General features: G+C 36.0%; 2 protein-coding genes across 7 annotated transcripts; one reads left to right on the top strand and one right to left on the bottom strand.

The window, feature by feature from the left end:
- Positions 1-639: 639 nt before the first annotated feature.
- Positions 640-7,369, bottom strand: LOC307150517 (GTPase IMAP family member 8-like). Of its 3 annotated transcripts, none has more exons than XM_079857817.1 (6): positions 7,035-7,369; positions 5,919-6,587; positions 2,139-2,927; positions 1,888-2,016; positions 1,658-1,765; positions 930-1,539 (listed from the first exon to the last, which is right to left on the bottom strand). In XM_079857817.1, exons 1-6 carry the CDS (start codon positions 7,042-7,044, stop codon positions 1,460-1,462), a joined length of 1,785 nt encoding a protein of 594 aa, XP_079713943.1. In that variant the 5' UTR covers positions 7,045-7,369; the 3' UTR covers positions 930-1,459. The 3 variants fall into 3 exon arrangements, with proteins under 3 accessions (XP_079713944.1, XP_079713943.1, XP_079713942.1); XM_079857816.1 differs by having other exon boundaries at positions 2,139-2,930; positions 7,035-7,358; XM_079857818.1 differs by lacking the exon at positions 1,888-2,016 and having other exon boundaries at positions 640-1,539; positions 7,035-7,210.
- Positions 7,370-17,829: 10,460 nt separating this feature from the next.
- Positions 17,830-23,311, top strand: LOC307150563 (serine/threonine-protein kinase pim-2-like). 4 transcript variants are annotated; one of them, XM_079857913.1, is made up of 9 exons: positions 17,830-18,080; positions 19,364-19,519; positions 20,025-20,132; positions 21,158-21,223; positions 21,727-21,821; positions 21,969-22,019; positions 22,262-22,643; positions 22,742-22,921; positions 23,059-23,311. In XM_079857913.1, the coding sequence occupies exons 1-9, from the start codon at positions 18,026-18,028 to the stop codon at positions 23,196-23,198; spliced, it is 1,233 nt and encodes a 410-aa protein (XP_079714039.1). In that variant the 5' UTR covers positions 17,830-18,025; the 3' UTR covers positions 23,199-23,311. The 4 variants fall into 4 exon arrangements, with proteins under 4 accessions (XP_079714039.1, XP_079714038.1, XP_079714037.1 ...); XM_079857912.1 differs by having other exon boundaries at positions 19,941-20,132; positions 21,161-21,223; XM_079857911.1 differs by having other exon boundaries at positions 19,941-20,132.
- The last annotated feature ends 761 nt before the right edge of the window (positions 23,312-24,072 follow it).

The raw sequence follows: 24,072 nt of genomic DNA, 5'->3' as shown, positions 1-24,072 counted from the left end.
TGTCCCCTATCACTGATCATTGCACTCAGCCTGTTTCCCATTATCATTGTCATTTCCCTGTGTATAAATACCCTGCCTGTTTAGTGTTTGTTACGGAGTCCTTGTTGTATGTCACTGCACTTTTGAAGTCTGTTTGCCTTGCCTGTTCTTGTATTATTTCTTGTGTTTGGATTGGTATTTATGGATTTTGACCCCCTGCTTGGATGACTACGAGATTGGATTACATTTAATAAACTACTGCAATTGGATCCTCCTGTTCCCCGTGTGTGTTCGTGACAAAATGGGGCAGACTAGCCTGGATGCCAGTCGAACTTAGCCCCACCCACAAAATGTTTAGGTCGGGAAGTTCGGTCTGGACTCGATCCGTTGAGGAGCTATTATGCCCGAATAAAAATTGTTCGGACCAATCAAATTGTCAGGGCGGGCTTTATACGATGATGGACAGATGAGCAACGTAATCATCTGTCACCAACGAGCGCTTGGGTTGAATTCGTTATGACTGCCGCTGGAGAATTGAGATTTCACGAGTTCACACTTACAAATAAGTCAGATAGAATAATTGGGCCAAAATCCCTGCTGTAGTGTGTGCAAACCTGGTCAAGAACTACAGGAAACGTATGATCTCTGTAATTGCAAACAAAGGTTTCTGTACCAAGTATTAAGTTCTGCTTTTCTGATGTATCAAATACTTATGTCATGCAATAAAATGCAAATTAATTACTTAAAAATCATACAATGTGATTTTCTGGATTTTTGTTTTAGATTCCGTCACTCACAGTTGAAGAGTACCTATGACAAACATTACAGACCTCTACATACTTTGTAAGTGGGAAAACCTGCAAAATCGGCAGTGTATCAAATACTTGTTCTCCTCACTGTATATATATAGCCTATATATTTTGATATTAACAACACTATCAGATATTAATAATTAAAAATAGCATAGGCAAGGCAAGTTTATTCATATAGCACATTTCATACACTATGGTAATTCAAAATGCTTTACACAGAAAGGAATTAAATTAATCACAAAACAAAAGCAAGGAAAATTAAAACCGTTATAAAAGGAGTTAAAAGAGATATAAAGATGATATACAGTAGTTATAAAAGGAATTAAAAGAGTAAAAAGATGAAACATAAACTTCTCATCTGGCAAAACACTATCATATTTTTCACAGCTGATTGGTTTACTGTGAGATTTTCCCATGTGGATTGTACTGTGTCTGTGCTCTTTTGGCGCGCATAAGAAATCTATTTGACGTCTCCAATAGATCCAATTTTTCCCTAAAATCGGACAGGAAGAGCTCTAGGAACTCAAACATTTAAAAACTAGAAAAATACATATTTAAAAAATAATTGCTAATTAAATTGGTTTTAAAACCAATGCAAACTGGTTTTTAGGCATGCATTGTTTGAAGTTTGGATGCATCATCTGACATCTCTGGATTCTGTGGATCTTCTACTCTGTTTCAAATCCTGATGTTTTAGATATGCTGTATTCCTCACATTTCTGAAGCCAGCTTGTCACCATCATTTCATCTGTATGTCATGAATATGAAAAAATAAGTGGCAGAGAATGAATTTTGGCATGTTGTTAAACTAAAAAAACAAACATTTTAAGCAATGTGATTCATCATGTAAATCTATAATAACTCACCATATGATGCTTCAGGATTCAGATCATTCAACATCACATCCAATATAATTACATCCCACCTTCTTATTTCTCTCCTTATCTTCTCCTTGAGTTTATAATTATCCGACACTAGAAGAGGAAGATGACACAGAAAAGTGCTCAATTGCAACATTAAGACAGCATTTATAGAAGTCCTTTGCTGTTTGCAGCCATAAAAAGTCTATGGAAATTAGACAGAATTGCCAATTTACCATTTGGAGGATGTTCTATGCTCAACCGTCTTTTCCTGTTGTCTGCTATACATCCACTGACATCCATCCCTAATTCTTCTAGCTTTGTTTCTCTCCTTCTCTCCTCTTTGGGTTTATCATTATCCAGCACTAGAAGAGGAAGATGACACAGAAAAGTTCTCAATGGCAAAATTAAGACAACATTTATAGAAGTCCTTTGCTGTTTGCTGCCTTAATATGTCTATGGAAATTAGACAGAATTGCCAATTCACCGTCTGGAGGATGTTCAATGCTCCCGTCGTCTGACATACATCCACTGAAATCCATCCCTAATTCTTCTAGCTTCATTTTCATCTCTTCACGCCAGTTTTTCATCTCCAGGTATATCAGTTTCAGTAACTGGTCAGCGTTCAGACTTATTTCCTCGTCGTCTGGTGTGTCACACACTTCTTCTGCAGTACATTGAGTTTTGAGACTGAACAGACTGTTTTCTGCCACCATCTCATCGATCTTCTGGAGCAGCTCTGTGACTTGAGCTCGATTCTTGTCTGTGTTGTCAAACACATGATATCTGTTCCTGCATTTCTGAATCAGCCACTGAAGCGCTTCACCTTCACTCTCGATGTGCTGCTCGATCGATATATCTGGAAACCTGTCGCCCCACGTGAACAGAACTATAGTGTGTCTCCAGACGTCTTCTCCGAGAATGGCCATGCGCTCTGCGATGATTCTTCTCTGTTCATTCTTGAATGAAGTATCAATAGGAATCACCAAGATCATGGCGTGAGGGAATTGCATGTGTTGTGATTGGCTCATGCTCTCCAGGGTTGTAGCCTGAGAAAACTTCGGGTTGAATTTAGAGGCGAAAAACTTCCACCAGCTTGGGGTGTCCAACACAGTTATTTTTCTGCCATTTACATCACCTGTATAAGTTGTGCCCTTTTGTGCTGTTTCTATCTGAGATATTTCGTTATTAAAGATGGTGTTTGCGGTTGCACTCTTCCCAGACATAATCCAACCCAGCAGAACGATTCTCAGTTTAGAGTGCGGAGTCACAGCTTCTTCTCCAAAAAAATAAACAAACAAAAAATAGAATTAGAATTTTAGAATTTTATTAGATGTTTAAAGGCCATTTTCACAAGATGTGTATGTGAAGTTTTAGCTCAAAATACCCCACAGATATTTTTATGTAGCATGTTAATATTGTAACTTTTTGAGGGTGAGCAGAAACAGTTTTTGTGTCTGTTCCTTTAAATGCAAATGAGCTGCTGCTCCCGGCACAGGGGGCGGAGCTTCAACAACTTGTGTCCTTTTACCTCACACACACATGCACTGAACATTTCAAAAACTTTTAGCCTTTTATGTTCAAACCGGAGTCAGAATGATGGAGAGACTCTAGAAGAAGTGACAACATGTAGAAGCAACAGGACATTTCTGAACGGTTAGTTGATGAATTTATGAAGCTGATGTGTAGTTATCTTCTAGTCATTGATTAGCATATTCTGTCTTGATAATCTATAATCTATTGAAGTATCAATAGGAATCACCAAGATCAAGGCGTGAGGGAACTGCATGTGTTGTGATTGGCCCATGCTCTCCAGGGTTGTAGCCTGAGAAAACTTCGGGTTGAATTTAGAGGCGGGGTTTATGTAAATTCTAGGGTTGGTGATGTCACTAACCCGGGAGGAATGTGGTGTAGTCTCTACCAGCCGTTTGTTGTAGTCCTTAAAAAGCGATTTCTTTAAAAGCAAGTATATCCCTTTGCTTTGAACTTTGAGCGTTGTAACTTTGCAGATGTTGTTTATGCTCAAACAGCAACATTACACACTAACTAAAGTTAGAAAAGTGAAATCATAATCAACCAGCCCTCTAAGTTTTATTTTAGAACTTTAAAGAAAGTTTTAATTTTATTAGATGTTTAAAGGAGTCATAATGTAGAAATTTCACTTTTCCACGAGAATCAATGTATGTTATGATTGCATAATGATTGTACACTGGCCGGTAAGCCGATATTTAAAAGTGAAGCGTTTGTTTACCTCAGGGTTTGTAAAATAGGCCACGTGCACGCGCACGAAAAAACGAGATTTTGATTTCTTCCCCCTCTTGACGTCAAGACGGGGGAGGATATACCAAATATGGACACCGCAAACCTATGCCGCGGGAAGCCCGCCCCTCTCCCCCTCTCCCCCTCAGATTCAGTTTAGTCGACTCGAGAAAGATAGAGAAACCGAGTGTAGCCTACACCTGAGATGCTCTGTGGGTGACTGCCACAAACAACATGCAAATGTGTTTTATCTACCAAAAACGGACGAAACTATCAGGGAACAGTGGAGGAAATTCATTTTTAATGACGCTGTCCCAACAACTCTTTCAAGTGGCGTATCGTTAGGTGTGTGTGCTAAACATTTTACACCGGAATCATTTACAAATTTTGGGCAAAATCAGGCGAACTTGGCCTCGAAGCTATACGTTTGGGAAAAGGTGCCATCCCAACCATCAGGGACTTGCCAGAAATTGAAAAGGTAAGACTGTGTTTTTATTGCTCTACTGTGGTTAACAAATAGCAGCTAACTGCTAATGCGGCTATTGTATGTAACGTTACCTTCGAGGTAAACACGGGGAATGGACTCTACGAATGCTAGCCACATCTTTCCCCTTTGTTTTACACTAGCCGCTACAGTAGTGACGGTACAGGAGTCCATGCTCAGTGGCTAAAACTGTTTAAATGCAAGTATGAAAACAATATACCACTAAACATTATTAGCCAAACTCATGCAAAACATGCAGTTTGAAAATAGCTTTCAGTTAGTGGGGCTTCTGTAAGAATGTATCTGGCAATGGTGTATTTTTTCTTTTTTCTTTGGTTGTGATTACAATTTCACTAACAATAAGTACCGTCACATTTATTGAGCTATTGCAGTATTTTGTCTATGTTTTTGTACCGCTTGGAAGTAGTAAAATACATTTTTTTTGCATATGAGTCATATATATATATTTTTTTTTTATTGTAATTGTTTTTTTTTTCACATGATAGTAAACGTCTATCTCAAAACCACTGTAAGCTGATAAAAAAAAAAAAACTACATCTCCGTTAATGTAATCTACATTAAATAAAAGGTAAATTTATGTGGGAGAAAATAGCAACACACGTTTTTGCTCGTTACTGATGTTAATGTATGTCTCAGTCAAAATGATTGTCTTTACCATTCAGAGACATCTTGATGTAGACGTCCTTCCATCGACTCTACATCTTCACTTTCCAGCTCTGGTTCAGAGTCCGGCTCAAACATGTACGGTTGAATCCCATAGGTCGCAGCCGGGTCGGGTTCATTGACAACTTGCGCCATGATGTCAGTTTGTAATGATGCTGAAGTTACCTGCGGTGTCAACCCCCCTCCTTCCTGCAACCAATCAACGCGCCCCTCATTTGCATTATTATAATGACCGTCCACGACAGCCAAAACATCGCATCAGATCTCGCGAGACAATAATGCCTTTAGAAATAAGGGTCTGAGGGGCTCTGTGTTGATTTTTTTTCCACTTTTCTTTTTTAGAAGTGCCTGAAAGACTATAATAGAGCATTGGGTATCCAAGGTAACACAACATTATGTCTCCTTTAAGAAAAATGCAAGTATTCATTTTGAATATATGATGAGCACTTTGTGATGCTTCAACTCATCCATTAAATATTTTTATTTATTAATTAAAAGTAAACGGTTTAAGATAAAAGTAATGCAAAGAAATATATTTAGTAAAAAATATATATATTCACAGTATATTTGTATACAAAACTAATTTGAATTTGTCGATTTGTTAACATGAGCCAGCTCTCAGATTTAATAAAAAAAAATTGTGTTCCGAAGATGAACAAAAGTCTTACGGGGTTGGAACAACATGAGGGAGATAAATTTGTTTAACAGCACAAAAGCGATGCTAAATTAGAAGTGTGTTTAAGCGAGGTTTAGAACGAAGATAACGGGGTTAAGCTGTGTTAAAAGCCCTTAATATAGCCAAACTTTTGACTTGTGTGCATATATGTGGTTTATACTTACCCATTTCTTTCAGCCGATCTCTTTTATCCTGCAACATTTTTTGTCTGGCTTCTGCTCTTTCTTCATTTTCATTTCTCTTTCTCTTCATCTCTAGAAGCATGTCATCATGTGTTTCAAAATGCTTGCCATTGTTTTCTGCCACGACATCGTTAATCTTTATAAGCAGTTCATGAACGGCAGCACTTTTGTTTTTGAAATCAAAGATGTGAAATTTGTCTCCACATCTCTGTATGATCTTCTGCAGATCTGGATTCTTCATGCGCTGATCACTGTGTTTGTCCTTCAGTGAATCGGCTCGTGTGAAGAGGACTATAGTGTGTCTCCAGATTCTCTCACCAAACAGACTGAAGTGCTTCTCAATGCTGAGTCTGTTTTCTTCAGTGAAAGGCAAACTGAGATTAATGACTAGCAGAAACACATGAGGTCCCGGTGGACACTTGAAAACACTGCAAACCAGTTCCTGTTTGACGACTTCTGGGGAATCTTGCAAACCAAAGTTCTCCCACCAGCATGGAGTGTTAATCAGAGTTATCTTCCTTCCATCCGCTTCTCCGTCTTTCCTCACAGACTTCACAAAGTGTTTGTCAGACGCGACTTCACCACATAAAAAGCTGTTTATCACCGAGGCTTTGTCAGATTTCTGCCACCCCAGAACAACGGCTCTTACTTCTGTCAGAAAAAAAACATGACATCATTTTTTTGACATTTTATTGTGATTATTTTAATAAAGCAAAGTCTCGAAAAATAGTATCAAAATGATGATTCACACTCAAAATTCAAAATTTTTAAAATAAACAAATCGTACACACAAAAATATGTTACAAAACATCAAACAATCCGAATTAAATCTGATTTTTGGAAATGCATCTAAACAGTAAAATCAAATTTCCAGTTGTTTTTCTTTCTTTTTTTAACTGCCAGTCGTGTCTAAACATGTCTGATTTCAGTTTAAGCTCATGTGTTTTTATTAAAACATGCCAAGCAAAGTTTTCATGAAATAAAAACCTGTTAAACTAGAAAATAAATGTAGTTAATTCTATACATGACACATTTAGGTAAGTTCACAGATAAAGAACTAGAAAAGCAAATGACAATTTGACATCTTAAACTTCTTACCTTCTTCCATCTGCTCTGCCTCCTTTTTTTATTCAAACAAAAATCTGCATAAAATTAGCATAAGCTATGGGTGGAAATCATACAAGTAAAAAACTAGAGCAAAAATTCAAACTACGAACTAGAAAAATCTAATAAAATGTACAAGAACATACGCGTGACATTCAGGTGCTCAGAATATAGGCAAATGAGTAAGTGCGTATTAAACCTGTATCTTTCAAACCAGAATATAAGGTCTGATCAGTCATGTGGTGATAAAGTTCTCAGGGTCTCGGGTGGAGCGGCTCCGTCCGAAAACAGGCACAGAGTAGGACACCAACTGAAAGTGAAAGTGCACTGGGATTTGCTTATGGAGGATAAATATGTGTGCATCTTTTCTGTCTATCTAATCATTTCTTGTACACCATGTTTAGTCACACACTCGTAAAGCATGTGCTAGTTATTGATAAGGAGCATCGTTACATGTGGTGTATATCCAGGGGCGTAGCCAGAATTAAATTTTTGGTGGGTCCCATCTTAAAATGAGGGGGCAACTAATATATATATATATATATATATATATATATATATATACAGTACCAGTCAAAAGTTTGGAAACATTACTATTTTTAATGTTTTCGAAAGAAGTCTCTTATGCTCATCAAGCCTGCATTTAAAAAAACAAAAAAACAAAACAGTAATATTATGAAATATTATTACAATTTAAAATAATGGTTCTCTTTTTTAATATACTTTAAAATGTAATTTATTTTTGTGATGCAAAGCTGAATTTTCATCAGCAAGTACTCCAGTCTTTGGTGTCTTATGATCCTTCAGAAATCATTCTAATATGCTGATTTATGATCAATGTTGGAAACAGTTGTGCTGCTTAATATTTTTTTTATAACCTGTGATACTTTTTTCAGGATTATTTGATGAATAAAAAGTTAAAAAGAACTGTATTTTGTAAATCTTTTGTAACAATATACACTACCGTTCAAAAGTTTGGGAACAATAACTATTTTTTTTTAAGAAATTAGTACTTTAATTCAACAAGGATGCGTTAAATTGATAAAAGGTGATGGTAACGATTTATATTGTTAGAAATGTTTTTATTTTGAATAAATGCTGTTTTTATGAATAAATGCTGTTAATGTTTTACTCATCAATGAATCCTGAAAAAAGTTTTCCAAAAAAATATATTAAACAGCACAACTGTTTCCATCATTGACAATAACTGAGTATCAAATCATCATATTAGAATGATTTCTGAAGACATTTCATACACAATGGCAATTCAAAGTGCTTTACATAAAAAATTTAAATAATAACAAGAAATAAGAATAATTAAAACAGTTAAGAAGAATAAAAAATAAAATACAGTACAGTACAAACAGACGAACATTGGTACAGTGCTCATTCAGTAAATGCACAGCTAAACAGAAGTGTTTTGAGTCTGGATTTGAAAGTGACTACTGTAGGAGCACATCTGATCTCCTCTGGAAGCTGGTTCCAGCTGCGGCTGGCATAATAGCTAAAAGCAGACTTGCCATGCTTAGAGTGAACCCTTGGTATTTCTAGCTGATATGATCCTAGTGATCTGAGTGATCTGTTGGGTTTATATTCAGTGAGCATATCTGCAATGTATTGAGGTCCTAGGCCATTGAATGATTTATATACCAGTAATAATACTTTAAAATCAATCCTAAATTTAACTGGGAGCCAGTGTAAAGACCTGAGGACTGGTGTGATATGTTAATATTTTCTGGTTCTGCTCAGAATCCTGGCGGCAGCGTTCTGTATGAGCTGCAACTGTCTTATGGTCTTTTTGGGAAGGCCAGTGAGGAGTCCATTACAATAATCCACCCTGCTGGTGATGAAAGCATGCACAAGTTTCTCTAAGTCTTGTCTGGAAACAAAGCATCTAATTCTTGCAATATTTTTCAGATGATAGTATGCTGATTTAGTTATTGCTTTGACATGACTACTGAAAGTAAGGTCTGCCTCTAGTGTCACACCAAGATTCCTGACTTGATGTTTCGTTGAAGGTATGCGTTCACCTTGAGAACTTCATCTTTGTTTCCAACAAGGATCTGAAGGATCATAAGACATCAAAGACTGGAGTACTGATGAAAATTCAGCTTTGCATCACAAAAATAAATTACATTTTAAAATATATTTAAAAAGAGAACCATTATTTTAAATTGTAATAATATTTCATAATATTACTGTTTTTTTTTTTTTTTTTTAACTGCAGGCTTGATGAGCATAAGAGACTTCTTTCAAAAACATTAAAAATAGTAACGTTTCCAAACTTTTGACTGGTACTGTATATATATATATATATATATATATATATAACACCTGGACACATTTAAAACAGTATATTTACTTCACCGTTTCAGCAGAACAAACATAACATAACCTACGACATAGCTTGGCGATTATTATCTTTTACATGAGTCTACAAGGGCGATTATAAAAAGTGTCAATGATGTCATCTTACTCAGCAAATATATGAAGAGTTTGGTTCCAAAACGCCATAAACATTTAAAAAAAAAAAAAAGTTCCCGCAAGCTTGTTCTCACACGACAGCATCAAACTTCTGTCACGCTGAAACATTGACCCCAGGGGATCTTTTGAAAAACTTTCAATTGTTTTACTCAAAGTCAACGAAAACCGAGCAGAACCAAGCCATTTTACAAAAAAGTATTTCTTAGCATCATAATTGTATTATCTTCTTCCTCCTCTTCTTCTTCTTTTTAAAACTTCTAAAAAGATCTTCAGCACATGTTCAGTATTTCTCTACAACCAAATACAAAACAAATAAGGACAAGAAAATTAAATATAGAATAGAATTAAAATAAAGTTCCATGTAATTAATAAAATAAGATAATAATAGCCTAATACATTCATACAAGACATGAACAGAACTCTCTCTGTCTCCCTCTTCTGGTGGTGTTGTCGAATATCATTTTTTCTTACTCATTTACAATAACAGCATTTCTTTTTTCATCCATCATCATCAAACTTTAGTTTATTTCTAGGTTTCAATTCAACTTTGAACTGCAACAATCTACTATTTGTTTTCATTAAAATGTGTTAAAGAGGATATATGAAAGAATTTTCAGCTTTTTTTATTGCCAATATGTGAACAGCTTTTAACAAAACTAAAAAATTAGACCTTCCCTGACTCCCCAGGTTGTCTAAAATCAGGTTGTTGAAAATGACAGCTTATGAAATGCTTCAAACATAATTTAAAATACAGATAGTGATGCGTATTATTTACATACCACAAAGTATATGAGGCACACATTACAGTTTTTCTCGATTGTTTACACACATTTTCTGAAAGCATGCCTCATATTCTCAGAACTCGACACAGACACACACAATGGGCAAAACCCCTCAATTCTCCTGCAAAATGAAACTTTACATTCAAAACAATGTTATTTCTTCTCAAAATGGTATTTTGTTTTCAAATGACACACACAAACCATCATATGAATAGACATTTATAAGAACAGTTGAACACTGATGATGAATGAAAACACTTCTTCTCCATTCATCATAATGACTTAGGCCTTTTTTTTGTTCAGTGTTACACTTTCTACAGACAGTACATATATAAGTGTGTTGTAAAACATTTGAGAATATTGTTTTTATACTCAGAACACACAAATACACGGTAACAAATATATTTAATTTTTCCCTCAAAAACAATGTACATCCCAACCAACACAAAGCTGTTCATACAGTGGTCTACGTACAAAACAACAGAAGAATTGACTGTACAGTTACAGTAAAAAAAAAAAAAAAATCAAGTGTTGGCATCCATTGCTCCATTGAAGAGCTCACCCGTGGCCCTTTCATGCTAAAGCTCTGATTGCTAATTGTAAAACTGTGAGACGGGTGTTTGCCCATGTGAAGAGTCAGTGTGCATATGTGAATGGCAGTGTGTTCCTTGTGAAAACAAGAGATTTTCTGCATGAAAATTGTGCCAAAAGCAGAGAATTGTGTGTAGTGTTTTGAAAAAAGTGTGTTTTAGAACTGCAATTTGAGTGTAAAGCAGGAATTGTGCTTGTAGTTTAGCAGAATTGGTTCAGGGGGTTGGTGAATGAGTTACATGTTGTGGTCATTGTGTCTCAAGTATCAGTATTTGAAACAATTGAGAAAAACTGTAATAAAGCATGCACTGACAACATTCCACCATAGGGAACATCTCCGTCATAATTCTCAGGCACAGTGATCTGACAGCATTCGTTTGGGGATGTAGTCTTTTCCTGGCACTGCAAGGACAGTGAAGGAGCACGTCATGTTCTGACAAAAACAAGAAATATATATATATATGTAGTATATTTATATATTCACATTTCAGTCAAAATGCATGCAAAAATGATTATATATTTGTTCACATTGTTCACAATTTCAATTACACATTCAATTAGCCTACATGAATTGGAATGAATTATTGCTTTGCATTACATTACATTATTGCATTGCCCAAAATGCAAATAGTACACATTACATTTACACTGGGGTTCAAACTGCATATGCCTCAAATATAAGTATTAAACTGAGGCTTCGTCAGATTTCTGCCACCCCAGAACAACGGCTCTTACTTCTGTCAGAAAAAAAAACATGACGTCATTATTATTTTTTATTGTTCTCGATTACTTAAACACATTCCTTGAAACTATGCCTCATATTCTCAAAACAGTAAACACGTTACGAATCCATAACGTCGCACCCAATTCCCCAAACATCCTATTTTCAGGTCAAAATGAAGCTCTACTCTCAAAACAATTCACCATTCAAACCATTCAAAATCACACACACTATAACATAGTCTAACACACTGGTGCAATAATTTTACTGGTGAAATTTTACTGTTTTATACCGTAAAAATAAGTCGCAGTAAGGGCATGATACTGTCAAATGAAATTGCGGTATGGGCATCATACTGTAAAATGAAATTGCAGTAAAGGCATCATACTGTAAAATTAACTTGCAGTAAGGGCATCATACTGTAAAATGAAATTGCGGTATGGGCATCATACTGTAAAATGAAATTGCAGTAAGGGCATCATACTGTAAAATTAAATTGCGGTATGGGCATCATACTGTAAAATTAAATTGCAGTAAAGGCATCATACTGTAAAATTAAACTGCGGTAAGGGCATCTTACTGTCAAATTTAATTTCAGTAAGGCCGTCATACTGTAAAATTAAATTGTGGTAAGGGCATCATACAGTAAAACACATTTTACAGGTAAGCTACTGTAAAGGTGAACTTACAGTAACTTACTGGCAATAGTGCTGCCAGTAAGTAACCTAAAAAATGCGAAAAAATGTGTAACAGTGCATTTATAGATCTCCTCTGCTGTCACAGTTAACATTACAAGAAATGGAGTTGGAGAAAGTGGTTTTGTTTTAAAGTAAATAAAAACCCACAGCTTCCTTTTACTGTTTCTAAAAATTAAGATGCTGTGTTAGTTTGGGCCACGAGCCTACGAGGGGGAGGGGGGCCTCCAAGATTTTGTGCACAGGGGCCACTGATTTCTAAATCTGTGCCTGAACTCTTCCCCTGGCTCTTACAACAACTACACTGCATTAATTTGAGTCTAAATTCAAATTCCATATTTTTCTTCGACATTTTCAAAAACTCTGTATTACAGTCATAAATAATGTATCCTTACGTACCATCTTTTGCATTTGCCTTTTCTTCAACTGCACACCTTCTATGCTGTCTGTAAATAGTGTTGTTGTTTTAATAAGTTGACAAAACTCTAAAATTTAATGCAATCAGTTGCCTCAAAATTGTTCAGTTAAGAAATTCAAAGTTTAAGTAAGCAGAGCTGGAAGCTTTTTATTTTGTACTCGTACATTTTAATTGTTATTCATGTGAAATATTTGAGTACACTAAATTATTCATTTAACTTAAAATTTTCATGTAACTTTAATGTGAACATTTTTATCAGTATTAGCTTAGCTAGCTATAACAAGATAAATCAATAAATGCTAACTTGCTAATTGTTTAACATGTTAACATTAGCATGGTATAGCATTTGCTGTATAATACAATATAGAGCTTTTAACAAATATAGAGCTTTTGCTCTCAAACCAAACCGCATGTAGCTACCACTTGTCACCATGATGGTGGTAACTTGATTAAAAAAATGCATAAATTAGCATAACAAAACATGAATCACTACTAAATCTCTCACTTAACATTAATCTTGCACAAAATAAATTATATTTTGAGTGTTAGGGTTTACAGTGTTCGATTGGAAAGCGATATGCAACTGCAGTCGCTCATGTCTTGGACTGGGCAAATGTCTACTGTCCTTTTTTGATGTATTTACTGACTGTTTGTTCTTTTCTGTTACTGTGAAGCGTCCTTTAGCTGGGCAAAGTTGCTGTATAAATGCCACTATTATTATTAAGATTAATATTATTAATATTATTTACAAGGTTTTGGATGTTTTTGAGGCACTTGTCAGCCATTAGTGGAACATTTAAATGTAAATATAAATCTAAACATTGTAAATGTAACATTTAAAACTATCTATTGTAAATATCTGGTGTGATATAAATTCTAAATATAAAATATATCTTCAAATAATAAACCTAAAAAAAGAAGTAAGCAATTGTGACCCTTACTTCGTCATAAGCAATACTCTTTTGAGCAACTAGACTAGAGTTACAGTCTCCGCATCATCAATTTTCTATATTCATCTATTTCTATTACATTTTTCTCTATAAGAACCCCAAAACATTTCCTTGAGTCAGACTTATTCTTATATAATTGATGTGTTAGTTTATTTGTGCATTTTTTTTACTACTAATGTCTGCCCCATTTAGGCTATTAGTTCATGGTTCATGGATTTTACCACAGAAGAATCACTTATCAAGGGTTATTGAACTTTTTTACCTCTTTATATCTTTTGCCATAATGATGAAATAATGAATTGATTGAAACAAAATCAGTTCACCATTGTATGCAAAATCATGGAGAGACAAAATCTTTTGCTAGAATATTTACACAAAAGAACGCTTTAAAAGTTTTTATTTTTCAGTTTTGCATAAATGGAAACATTGATGTCTCTAGAAAGTTCTGTGGACATTATAACAGTTCTACACATGGCAATGACAGTACAGAGAAAAGCAATATCATACCTGCATAATCACATACATTTATTCTGAAATGAAAACAAAAGTCTCATCAGTTGTAGGATTATAAAATGTAAAATTTTATTTTTTTATTTTCTGTTTTTGTGGTTCCGTATAAAATTGTTCATGAAAATGCTCACATTTAATTAAGATCTGTATGACTACAGGCCTTAAAAAGACACTTCTGAACCCAGAATAGATACACTGTTTTTTGAACCAATTGAGAATCCAGTTCCCAGGACTTTGACCTCCACCCCACCCAGACCAACAGATGCTCCCGTATCGAGTCCAAGTCCCAGTTTCGCACCAACTGGACCGGCGTTAGCCGATACGCTGCCTAATTCTACCCGAGCCATTGCTCCGACCTTAGCCAGACTGGCTTCAGCTCCAACCGAGGCGTTGGGACCTTTGGCTTGGGCCTTTAATATACTGCATTGAGCTCCAACTCGTCCATATCCTACTTTTGCATAGACTCCAGCCTTAGGAATCCTCTTTCCTCCATATGTTCCAGCTCCAGCGTAGGGACCTTCTGCATAGGCTTTTGCTGGTCTGTCAAATGTGTCGATCATGTCTATGGCGCTGCCTAATAGATACAGATATTTAGAAAAAAGAAACAGGTTTATATGAATTTTTGCTATTTCACACTGAGTATTAGAACATTTTGAATGTGACAAGTTGGTTTTACTCCTGCAAGCTGTAAGTTCTGTATTTGGTGTGATTTAGTCTGAGATTTGGTTTGCCTAATCCTTCACACAACAGCACTAATTGTTCAAAAGAACTCTTAAATGAAAGGAAGTGATCTTCTGCATCTTCATAATATGTTAATAATACTATATTTTACATAATATATTTTATTTTAACTCAATATATTTTTTGTTTAATTAAAAATAATAAATGACAACAATGAACTATTCCATACAGAGATTGCATTTTCAGAGTGTTTGGGAATTTCTCAGACACAGAAAGTATTTACACATACCACAGATATAAGTAAATATATACACAAATAAAATAAAATTAATTAACAAATAACACATAAATGTTTTTTTATCTTTTTATTTTAGTAGATATAGACCAACTATTAAAAAGCACTTACCCTCTTCTTCATCTAAATCTCCTTCGTAGATTAAACTTTTGTTTCCGGACATTTCTGAGTGTCAGAAGTTCTCAGGGTTTTGATGGTCGCCGGTGGAGAGGTGTCTCGATCAGATCCGCTGCTCCTTCCTTATATAGGCTCCAGCTGAAAGTGAAAGTGCGATGGGTTTTGCCCTGGATGTCTTTGAACCAGGCACAGATTTAGAAATCAGTGGCCCCTGGGCACAAAATCTTGGAGGCCCCCCTCCCCCTCGTAGGCTCGTGGCCCAAACTAACACAGCATCTTAATTTTTAGAAACAGTAAAAGGAAGCTGTGGGTTTTTATTTACTTTAAAACAAAACCACTTTCTCCAACTCCATTTCTTGTAATGTTAACTGTGACAGCAGAGGAGATCTATAAATGCACTGTTACACATTTTATCGCATTTTTGCGGTAACTAACTGGCAGCACTATTGCCAGTAAGTTACTGTAAGTTCCCCTTTACAGTAGCTTACCTGTAAAATGTGTTTTACGGTATGATGCCCTTACCGCAATTTAATTTTACAGTATGACGGCCTTACTGAAATTAAATTTTAAAGTAAGATGCCCTTGCCGCAGTTTAATTTTAAAGTATGATGCCCTTACTGCAAGTTAATTTTACAGTATTGACCCTGTTCATATTTCTGGGTTTCTCAGAAGATGGAAGGCATCATAGTTGGGTTAACTTCTATAGCAGTGAATGAAAGACTACATTAAATATTTTTTTTTTGTGTTCCAATTTGCTCAAATAGCAAAAGAAAAACGCCACAACAGCATTTTCACAACTTTCAAAAAGAGTAAAAAAATAGATGGCAGTCAGAAGAGAGAAAGTTGTCAACTTTGTCACAGCCGCGCTATTAGAAACACCCTCACAGCAGCGTTAACTAGTTTTTGTGTAATATAATACAAATATAATGTTATATGCGTAATTATCTTTTATTATGATGGTATGTGGCAACATGTACGTTAAAATCGCATCTTATGCACTAAACAATGATATTGCAGTATTCTAGACTCTTACATGTATCTAACGCCACACTTACACTACAGAAGACTGTAAAAAAATATATTTTTGTATTTTAAAATTACAAATTACTTGTATTTTAATTAAATACCTTTTTCACAGCAGTATTTTGTATTTTATTTAAATACATTTGATGAGTAAGTATTTGTTATTTGTAATTAAATACTTTTTGATGTATTTGTGCCCATCTCTGGTTAAAGGTTGTCAGAAGAACTGCTCCTGTGCAAAGAGGGCAATTCCATGCTACATAGGATGCCGTTGCTAGGGGTTGGCAACCAAATGTATAGGACACAGCATGCTGAACCACTAGAGCGCAGCGACAGTAGCAGTGACTCAGAAAACAGCTAAGCAAATTGTATAAACATTATTACAGAAATTAGTTATCACCTGAATTGTAATCTGTTTGTCTGTTTCATTAATCTTTTTTTTTTTTTTTTTTTGGTACAAATTGATACTTAATGTAACAGTTTTAATCAGTAAATACTTTTAAACCTACTCCACACATGACTCCTGTGTGTTTTAGTCTTTCAACATTTAGTTGTCAGTACCTTTGTCTCACACTCCAAACACCTGGAATGAACACTAACCAGCCTAACCCAAAATCCTCAAATCCTGTTTTTAATTTCGATAGAATAAATAAAGCTATCCCACTTCTGAAAGAATATTAGAAATGCTAGACATTGCAATACAAATAATAGATATTGCATTAATATGCAAACGATATACTGTACATACAGAAACAGAGCAGTATACAATTAACATCAGTTAATGGCAAACTTCTTTCTTGGATCTTGTTTGAATTGACAGGCTATTATAGGCTTGAAATTGAATTCCCTCTAAATGTGTTATGGGCCATGAGGACTGTCTGGTTAGTAAAAAAAAAAATCAAAATATGATTTCATCCAGTAAAAGTTAACTTTACATGGTAATTTGTTTATTGTAACAACAACAAAGGGAAAAGAATGCTACCGATTACAAATGGAATGTTCAATTTTAATTTTTTTTTTTTTTTGCCTACCTATGAATTAAGAGGCATTGTTAACTCTTACATTCTAATTACATGTACAATCAAGGCATCGGATGAAAGCTTATCTTCCACTCTTTTGAAAGGTGTGCTCAGTTTGTTTCTAGCATAAAGTATCAGGGAGATATGCCTCAGATCCATGAATATAATTAAACCTTTTTAGCATGTTTGGGTGATTCCGGGGAGTTAAAGCAGAATTTGAGGTAGCATTGTTTTGACTGTAATTACAAGTTTCCAGCAGCTTGTTGACCGGGTTGTCCACCCAGGTTGTGATCCTCAGACATCATATTTCATTTTTATATGACAACCTTTTACAGCAGCCCATGTCTGCTAAACCCCCTTTGCCCCCTGGGTAATATGAGGGCGAGTAAATTATTACATTTATTATTTTCCAAAAAAGCAGCAGCTGTGGCGTCACAGGCAGCGCGAGTTCCATATGACGTCACTGAGTTGTTCAGGTCAGCCGCGATAATCAGAATCAGGTCAATAGAGTCTACACACACAGCTCGTTGAGATTCAGAATACGGTGTCATTTAATATATATACAATATAAATTGAGTTACTTTGACGGAATCTTCAGTTCAGGTGATCAGAACAGTAACGTTAGTTCAGTAGAGTCACTAGCGGACGAAGAGTACAAACGCAGTCTACAACTGTAAACAACTGGGCAGATCTGACATCATGTCAGCAAACTGCCCACTGGACCGGAGAGTCCCTTTGGAGGACCACCCAACAGGTACTGAGTTAATACACATCATTCAGAACTGACACATACTTAAGTAAGGCCGGGGTAATGTATATCGAGGCGGTTGTTATAGCGAATAACAACCCCGACAGGCTGAACGGGACTCTGACGCCAAGCGGCCTGAAGGGGTTGTTATTCGCCTGAATCGACCTGAAGGGGTTGTTATTCGCCTGAAGGGGTTGTTATTTGCCTGAAGGGGTTGTTATTTGCCTGAAGGGGTTGTTATTCGCCTGAAGGGGTTGTTATTTGCCTGAAGGAGTTGTTATTCGCCTGAATCGGCCTGAAGGGGTTTTTATTCGCCTGAAGGGGTTGTTATTTGCCTGAAGGGGTTGTTATTCGCCTGAAGGGGTTGTTATTCGCCTGAAGGGGTTGTTATTTGCCTGAAGGAGTTGTTATTCGCCTGAATCGGCCTGAAGGGGTTTTTATTCGCCTGAAGGGGTTGTTATTTGCCTGAAGGGGTTGTTATTCGCCTGAATCGGCCTGAAGGGGTTGTTATTCGTTTCCATGTGAAAGAGGTTCTGTCTATATAATGGAATGTAGCAAAGGGTTCGGGGCCTTTCTGTACTTCAGATTAGCCTGAAGAGTAAAGCTTCATGTATAACGTTGGGTTCGCATCTCTTCTCTTTATTCCAGAGCATTTGATGTTTTGTATTGATTATCTTTGAATTGATTATGAAATTGGCATGATACATTTACCTGACATAATAAATTGTTACATTTGATTATTCTGACTGACTTTGACATTATTTTCATTAGAGAGTTAAAAGGAATAGTCAAACATTCGCTCACATTTAATAATGCACAGATATCATTGAAACCTTTTCATTTATGGAGTCAGATGAAATAACGATAAAATACAAATGAGAAATTTGCCTTGAGAAAAGACAGTAACACGAAGAGTCCTTCCGCGCTGGTCGGATGCCGGACTTTGGGCCGACCGAGCGCGAGCGTAAAGTTACAATCGCAAAATATCCTTTAATCTGCCAGGAAAAACTGTGACTCAAACTGTGACACAACAAAGAAATAGCTCTAAGATAATACAAGTCAGGACTTTAAAGTCATGTTCAGTTAATTAGACAAAATTATGCTGTCTTTCAAATTTTTTTAAAGATTTTTTGCATCTGCACAAACTCGCTAGATCGGAAATCCCAACATGGTGGCCATATGCAACTAGCTAATTTCTCTAGTGTTCTTGGAACATGAACTAGTGAATCATTGAGCTGTAATCTGTGCTAATAAAACAGACGTTTCTAATCAATATTTGTTGTTTGCAGATAAACAGGCAAAAGAGAAGAACATCTTCAAGAGAGTATGGAAGGCTATGAGAAAGTCCACCCAAGCCAAAACCGAAGTGCGTCCTTTTGTGGCTGAGCAGGAATCACAGGTTCATCCAGACACATCCAGCGTAGAGCCGCCAGCCAGCACAGATTGTGAGTCTCCAGTTTTAACCACCCTGATTCATGGCCATTTCAGCCTGATGTTTCTGGTGTTAGTCTTCATTTTTCCTTCTCTACTCCTGTTGGCTGCTCAAATATGCAGTAAAAAAAAAAGTAAACACACAAAAAAAACATATTTATGTAGTGAAGTCTGATATTTGAGAAACATCACTAACTTAGTTAATTTTTTTTAAAACATTTTTACTAAACTGTACTGTAAATGTGTCTTATGGTGTGACATAACCAAAAACTAAGAACACTTTCAATAAATACGAGACAAGCTTTGTTGTCATCCTTTCAAAACTGCTGAAAATCACACCATTTTAAGATGAGTGAAGATTATATGTCCCTTATTGCAATACTCAACTGTTCTTTAAGATATTTTGAGAAAAAAACACATCATCTTTTATGCCAGGTCCCTCCAAGATGGAGCAAACGCCGTACACAAATCCTGTGGATCATGAGACGATGATGTGCCTGCCAGGACAGGTCTGTGAAGATCTGTGTGTGCCTGGTCCATCCAAGATTAAGAAAACACAGCATGCAGATCCTGTCGATCCTGAAATGCCGCCTGTGCCAGAGCCCTCCAGTTGTGATCTGGGTGACAGTGAGTCATTATTACCTTTGTTTCATGATTTTTCTGCCGTCTGTTATTTTCTACTTTTCTACTAGGCTATAATTCTGATCCTCTGACATCACGTAAAGTAACTTCTTGTAGCTGATTTGCAGCAGATCAGAAATCAAAAGATTGAAGTCTTATAAGATTCTTTAAATGGATATTTTTATTTCTATTTTATACATTTCTGTGCTATATTTTATTTTTTTAAATTTGGTTATATTTACATATTTGTATATTTACAGTAGGTCCAGGAATCAGACATTGTGTATGTTCAATGAACCATGAGTCCGTGCTAATTTTCTCTTCATGTTCAGTAAAGTGTGTTTTAGTATTATTCTAAGCGATGTATCATTTTCTTTATACAACTATTAAAGATCATTCTCTGGTTTCATCAAATAATGATTTACCAGAAAATAATTCAATTTCACCATTTATTTCTCTTGAATTGTTAAAAACGTGCAAAATTGTCAAAATGGCTGTCGTGCCAAGTATTACAGAGTCAGTTATGTCATAAATAAGACATTGCTATGCATTTAATAAATGTCAGTGTTTAATAATATATATATATATTTAGATATGGCCCATATGATCTTTATGATTTTTATGATCACATGTGCCAGAGTTGGCCAAATGAAGCATGGAAATGTATGTTTTCTTTTTAATAAAAGATCAGATAAAATAAGAAAAATAACTTAATCGTTACCAGGCTCCACCCTCGTAATCGTGATAATAGTGAAATAAAATGACTATTAATATTGTGAAATAATATGTTGGGACATTTATGCAGGCATTAAGCAGAAGTCAGGTGGATAGCATGAACAATTCCCATTACTTTAGATTTGTAACATTACAGATAAGATTTGAATAGTAAAATGTAAGTTATGTCATTATATCATTGCTTAATTTGACGTCAGAAATGGGTCTAATAGTTGTTTTCAATTGTTTTTTCTTCATTTCAGAAAAATCTCCAGAACATGGGAAGAGACCTGTTGTGGAGCCTTTTGTTCCTCCAGCAGATCCTGTTCCTGAACCATCATCGTCATCTGCTCCATCTCACCCTGGCTTCACGCCAAATAAAGGTGAATCATTATTTCTCCAACATTATTTTAAACAGTATTATCTTGTTTTCCACTCAAAATAAGGCTTGTTTTTACAGAATATTAAAATTGTTTCCCCCATTATAATATTAATTTCTCGACCAGTGCTGACATTTTTTAAATAAAACAATGGAGCTAGCAACAGACTCTCTACTGACTATAAGTAAATTTTACTTATAAAAGTGTAAATGTTGCAATGTTATTTATAGACTTATGTCTTAAAGGGACCAAAATAAAGTGAAACCAAAGTAACAATTTGATGTGACCACTGACATTGATAATTAATATTATAAAAAATAAATAAAACAAAAATAGTTTTTGATTTCTGAAATATTCCATCCTCAGGCCGTTATATATTGAACGTTATAAGTTTTTAACATGTCTGGTCACATTTACTGCTGCTCGACCAGCACTGATACTTTTTGAATAAAACAATGAATCTAGCAAGCTAATAATTGTCTCATATTTTTCTGTTTGTTTTTCAGAGTTCTTTGAGTGTCTCTACAACGTGAAAAAGTTGATTGGATCCGGAGGATTTGGCAGAGTGTTCCTGGGAAGACGCAAATTTGATCGCAAAAAGGTAAATCTTACTGATTTGTACAAACATTTAGCTCTTGCATGCATCAAAACACATTTATAACAATATACAGATGGTTTAATACTTAGTACAAGGCCAGGTGCATGAATACTGTTACTGTTATTGAAACTGGGTCTTTTTTTTGTGCAGGTTGCCATCAAGCGGATAAGCAAGGTTGACAACAAACACTACCTTAAAATTGTAAGTTGGCCAAAACCTGAATGTGTATTGAGTTGTTTAAGTGCAGATTACTGTAGTTAATACACCCGTAGGAAGCATTAGGTATAAATGTGATCAAAAAATAAGCCGAGAGGCACCAAATAACTTTGAGCTGAAAAGGCTCTTTTGAACTCATCTAAAAAGATCAAAGAAAAGTACATTTCAAAATGATGTTTCCTTCAGATTTTTACCCAGCTAAACTTCTGTCTGCTTCTTCTCTCTAGCCTGGGCATCCCGAACCTCTCGTTACAGAAGTGGCTCTGCTGCTGCTGATGATGTGCCGAGAACCCATGAGCCCCTTCGTCATTCAACTGTACGAGTGGTTTGAACATCCTAGTGAATTCACTCTCATTATGGAGTATCCGGGATACTGCGAGACCTTGAGTGACACAATGGATCGTCGAGATTGGTGTGACTCGTTTTCACGGAACATCATGACGCAGGCTGTGTGTGCAGTGAAAGCCTGCATCGATCATGGTGTTTTCTACAGTGACATTCATATGAAGAATTTCCTGTATAACGAAGACAACGGAGAGCTCAAGCTGATAGACTTTGGCTGCGGACAGCTATTTAGTAGTGAAGGCTACGCCAGCAACACATTCATGGGTGAGCATTTTGGGAGTGTGGAAACCTGAAGACTTACTAATTATTTGATGATGCTTTAAAACAAAAAACTCAACAATGTGCAAATGTCTTTCTTACAGGAGTTCCGGCATACTGCCCTCCTGAAGTCTTGACAGAATCTCGATTCCACGCCGTCCCAGCAAACGTCTGGTCTCTAGGAGTGTTGCTGTACGAGTTGTCGAACAAATGGATTCCTTTTCTTAGTAGAGAGGACACGGAACAAGCCAAAGTTACATTTAAGAACCCAGACTTATCCGAAAGTGAGTGAATAATGATGATTAACATTGATAAACACACAAATAAAGCAAACGATTTGTACAGAGCCATCGCTGTTTTCACAAATGCTAGGTCACATGGTCATGACTAACCAGCTCTCTCCTTATTAAAATGTGTACAGACTGCAAGGATCTGATTAGACGGTGTCTAGCCCGGGATCCAACTGAACGCCCCAGCTTAGAGCAGATGTTAGAACATGAATGGTTTGATCGTCTACCAGACCTGAGCTTGTCTACGGAGAGCCTTGACACTTCCTATTAGCTCCATTGTATCGATCTTGGTTGTAGTTCCACCAGAGCTCCACTGGAGGTGATCGCGGGCGAGTGCAGAATGAATGGAAGTCTATGGGTCTAGACGGCTAAATTTGTCTCTTTCACCCGATTGCCGTTGAGAAATCTCAGATTTGATTGTAGGTTTTGCAAGTTCAACATGGGTTATAGGTCGAAAGTTGAATACTTATGTCCTTTTGATTTCTTACAGGCTGAGTTTTTGTTGCCTATAACACGCTAGCATTCTGCTAATGAACGCTGATTGGTCACTGGAATGGCTTTATGCAACCATGTGGTAGCACTTCTGTTTCAAACGGCTCATTACTGCACCATGGGACTGAAAACTGTGCCAACCCCACTGTCGTGCACCGGTGTGCTTCAATCATGGCACCGACCAAGGACACAGGTAAGTTTGTCAGATGCAAGTTGTGTGTTTAAAGTTTGTAAGTGCACACTGTTGGAACACTGATTCTTCACTATTCTGCACAGTGCATCCATCCCCCTCTACACCTCATCCATATTAATTGTTCACATGGTAATATAACATGTGTGTATGGAAGTAAAATAAATGTCAAATGTTTTTTAAACAAAAAAGCTTGTTGAATTGAACTACTTGAAAAAAATATGCATCGCATTAACCCTGCTTGCATTTTCATGGGCAGAAATTCAACATGGTTGTATATTTAAGCTGTGAATATTTCAATTTAAAACATTTCACAGACGTTTTCATTAATAAAAATTCAACAATCCATATTCACCTTTCAGATTTCACTTCCAAAATATTCATTCTGTTTAAAAATACAACCTATAATATTCGACATGCAATTTTCGGTCCATTTTATTTTGCTTTACAAAGGCATGACGCA

Source organism: Squalius cephalus (assembly GCF_949319135.1).
Source record: "Squalius cephalus genome assembly, chromosome: 22".
In the NCBI taxonomy this organism is placed as follows: domain Eukaryota; kingdom Metazoa; phylum Chordata; class Actinopteri; order Cypriniformes; family Leuciscidae; genus Squalius; species Squalius cephalus.
Note: the sequence above shows the minus strand (reverse complement) of the source record. Positions and strands in the feature narration are given on the sequence as shown.

What these genes read in the sequence shown, in the direction of transcription:
- LOC307150517 (XM_079857816.1), bottom strand. An exon ending in CATTGAACATCCTCCAGACG is followed by an intron (nt 2,017 to 2,138) that starts GTGAATTGGCAA and finishes TTCCTCTTCTAG; the next exon opens with TGCTGGATAATGATAAACCC. An exon ending in CATAGAACATCCTCCAAATG is followed by an intron (nt 1,766 to 1,887) that starts GTAAATTGGCAA and finishes TTCCTCTTCTAG; the next exon opens with TGTCGGATAATTATAAACTC.
- LOC307150563 (XM_079857910.1), top strand. Translation starts at nt 18,026, where the DNA reads ATGTCAGCAAACTGCCCACTGGACCGGAGAGTCCCTTTGGAGGACCAC. An exon ending in CAGTTGTGATCTGGGTGACA is followed by an intron (nt 20,133 to 21,103) that starts GTGAGTCATTAT and finishes TCTTCATTTCAG; the next exon opens with AAAAATCTCCAGAACATGGG. An exon ending in ACAAACACTACCTTAAAATT is followed by an intron (nt 22,020 to 22,261) that starts GTAAGTTGGCCA and finishes TCTTCTCTCTAG; the next exon opens with CCTGGGCATCCCGAACCTCT.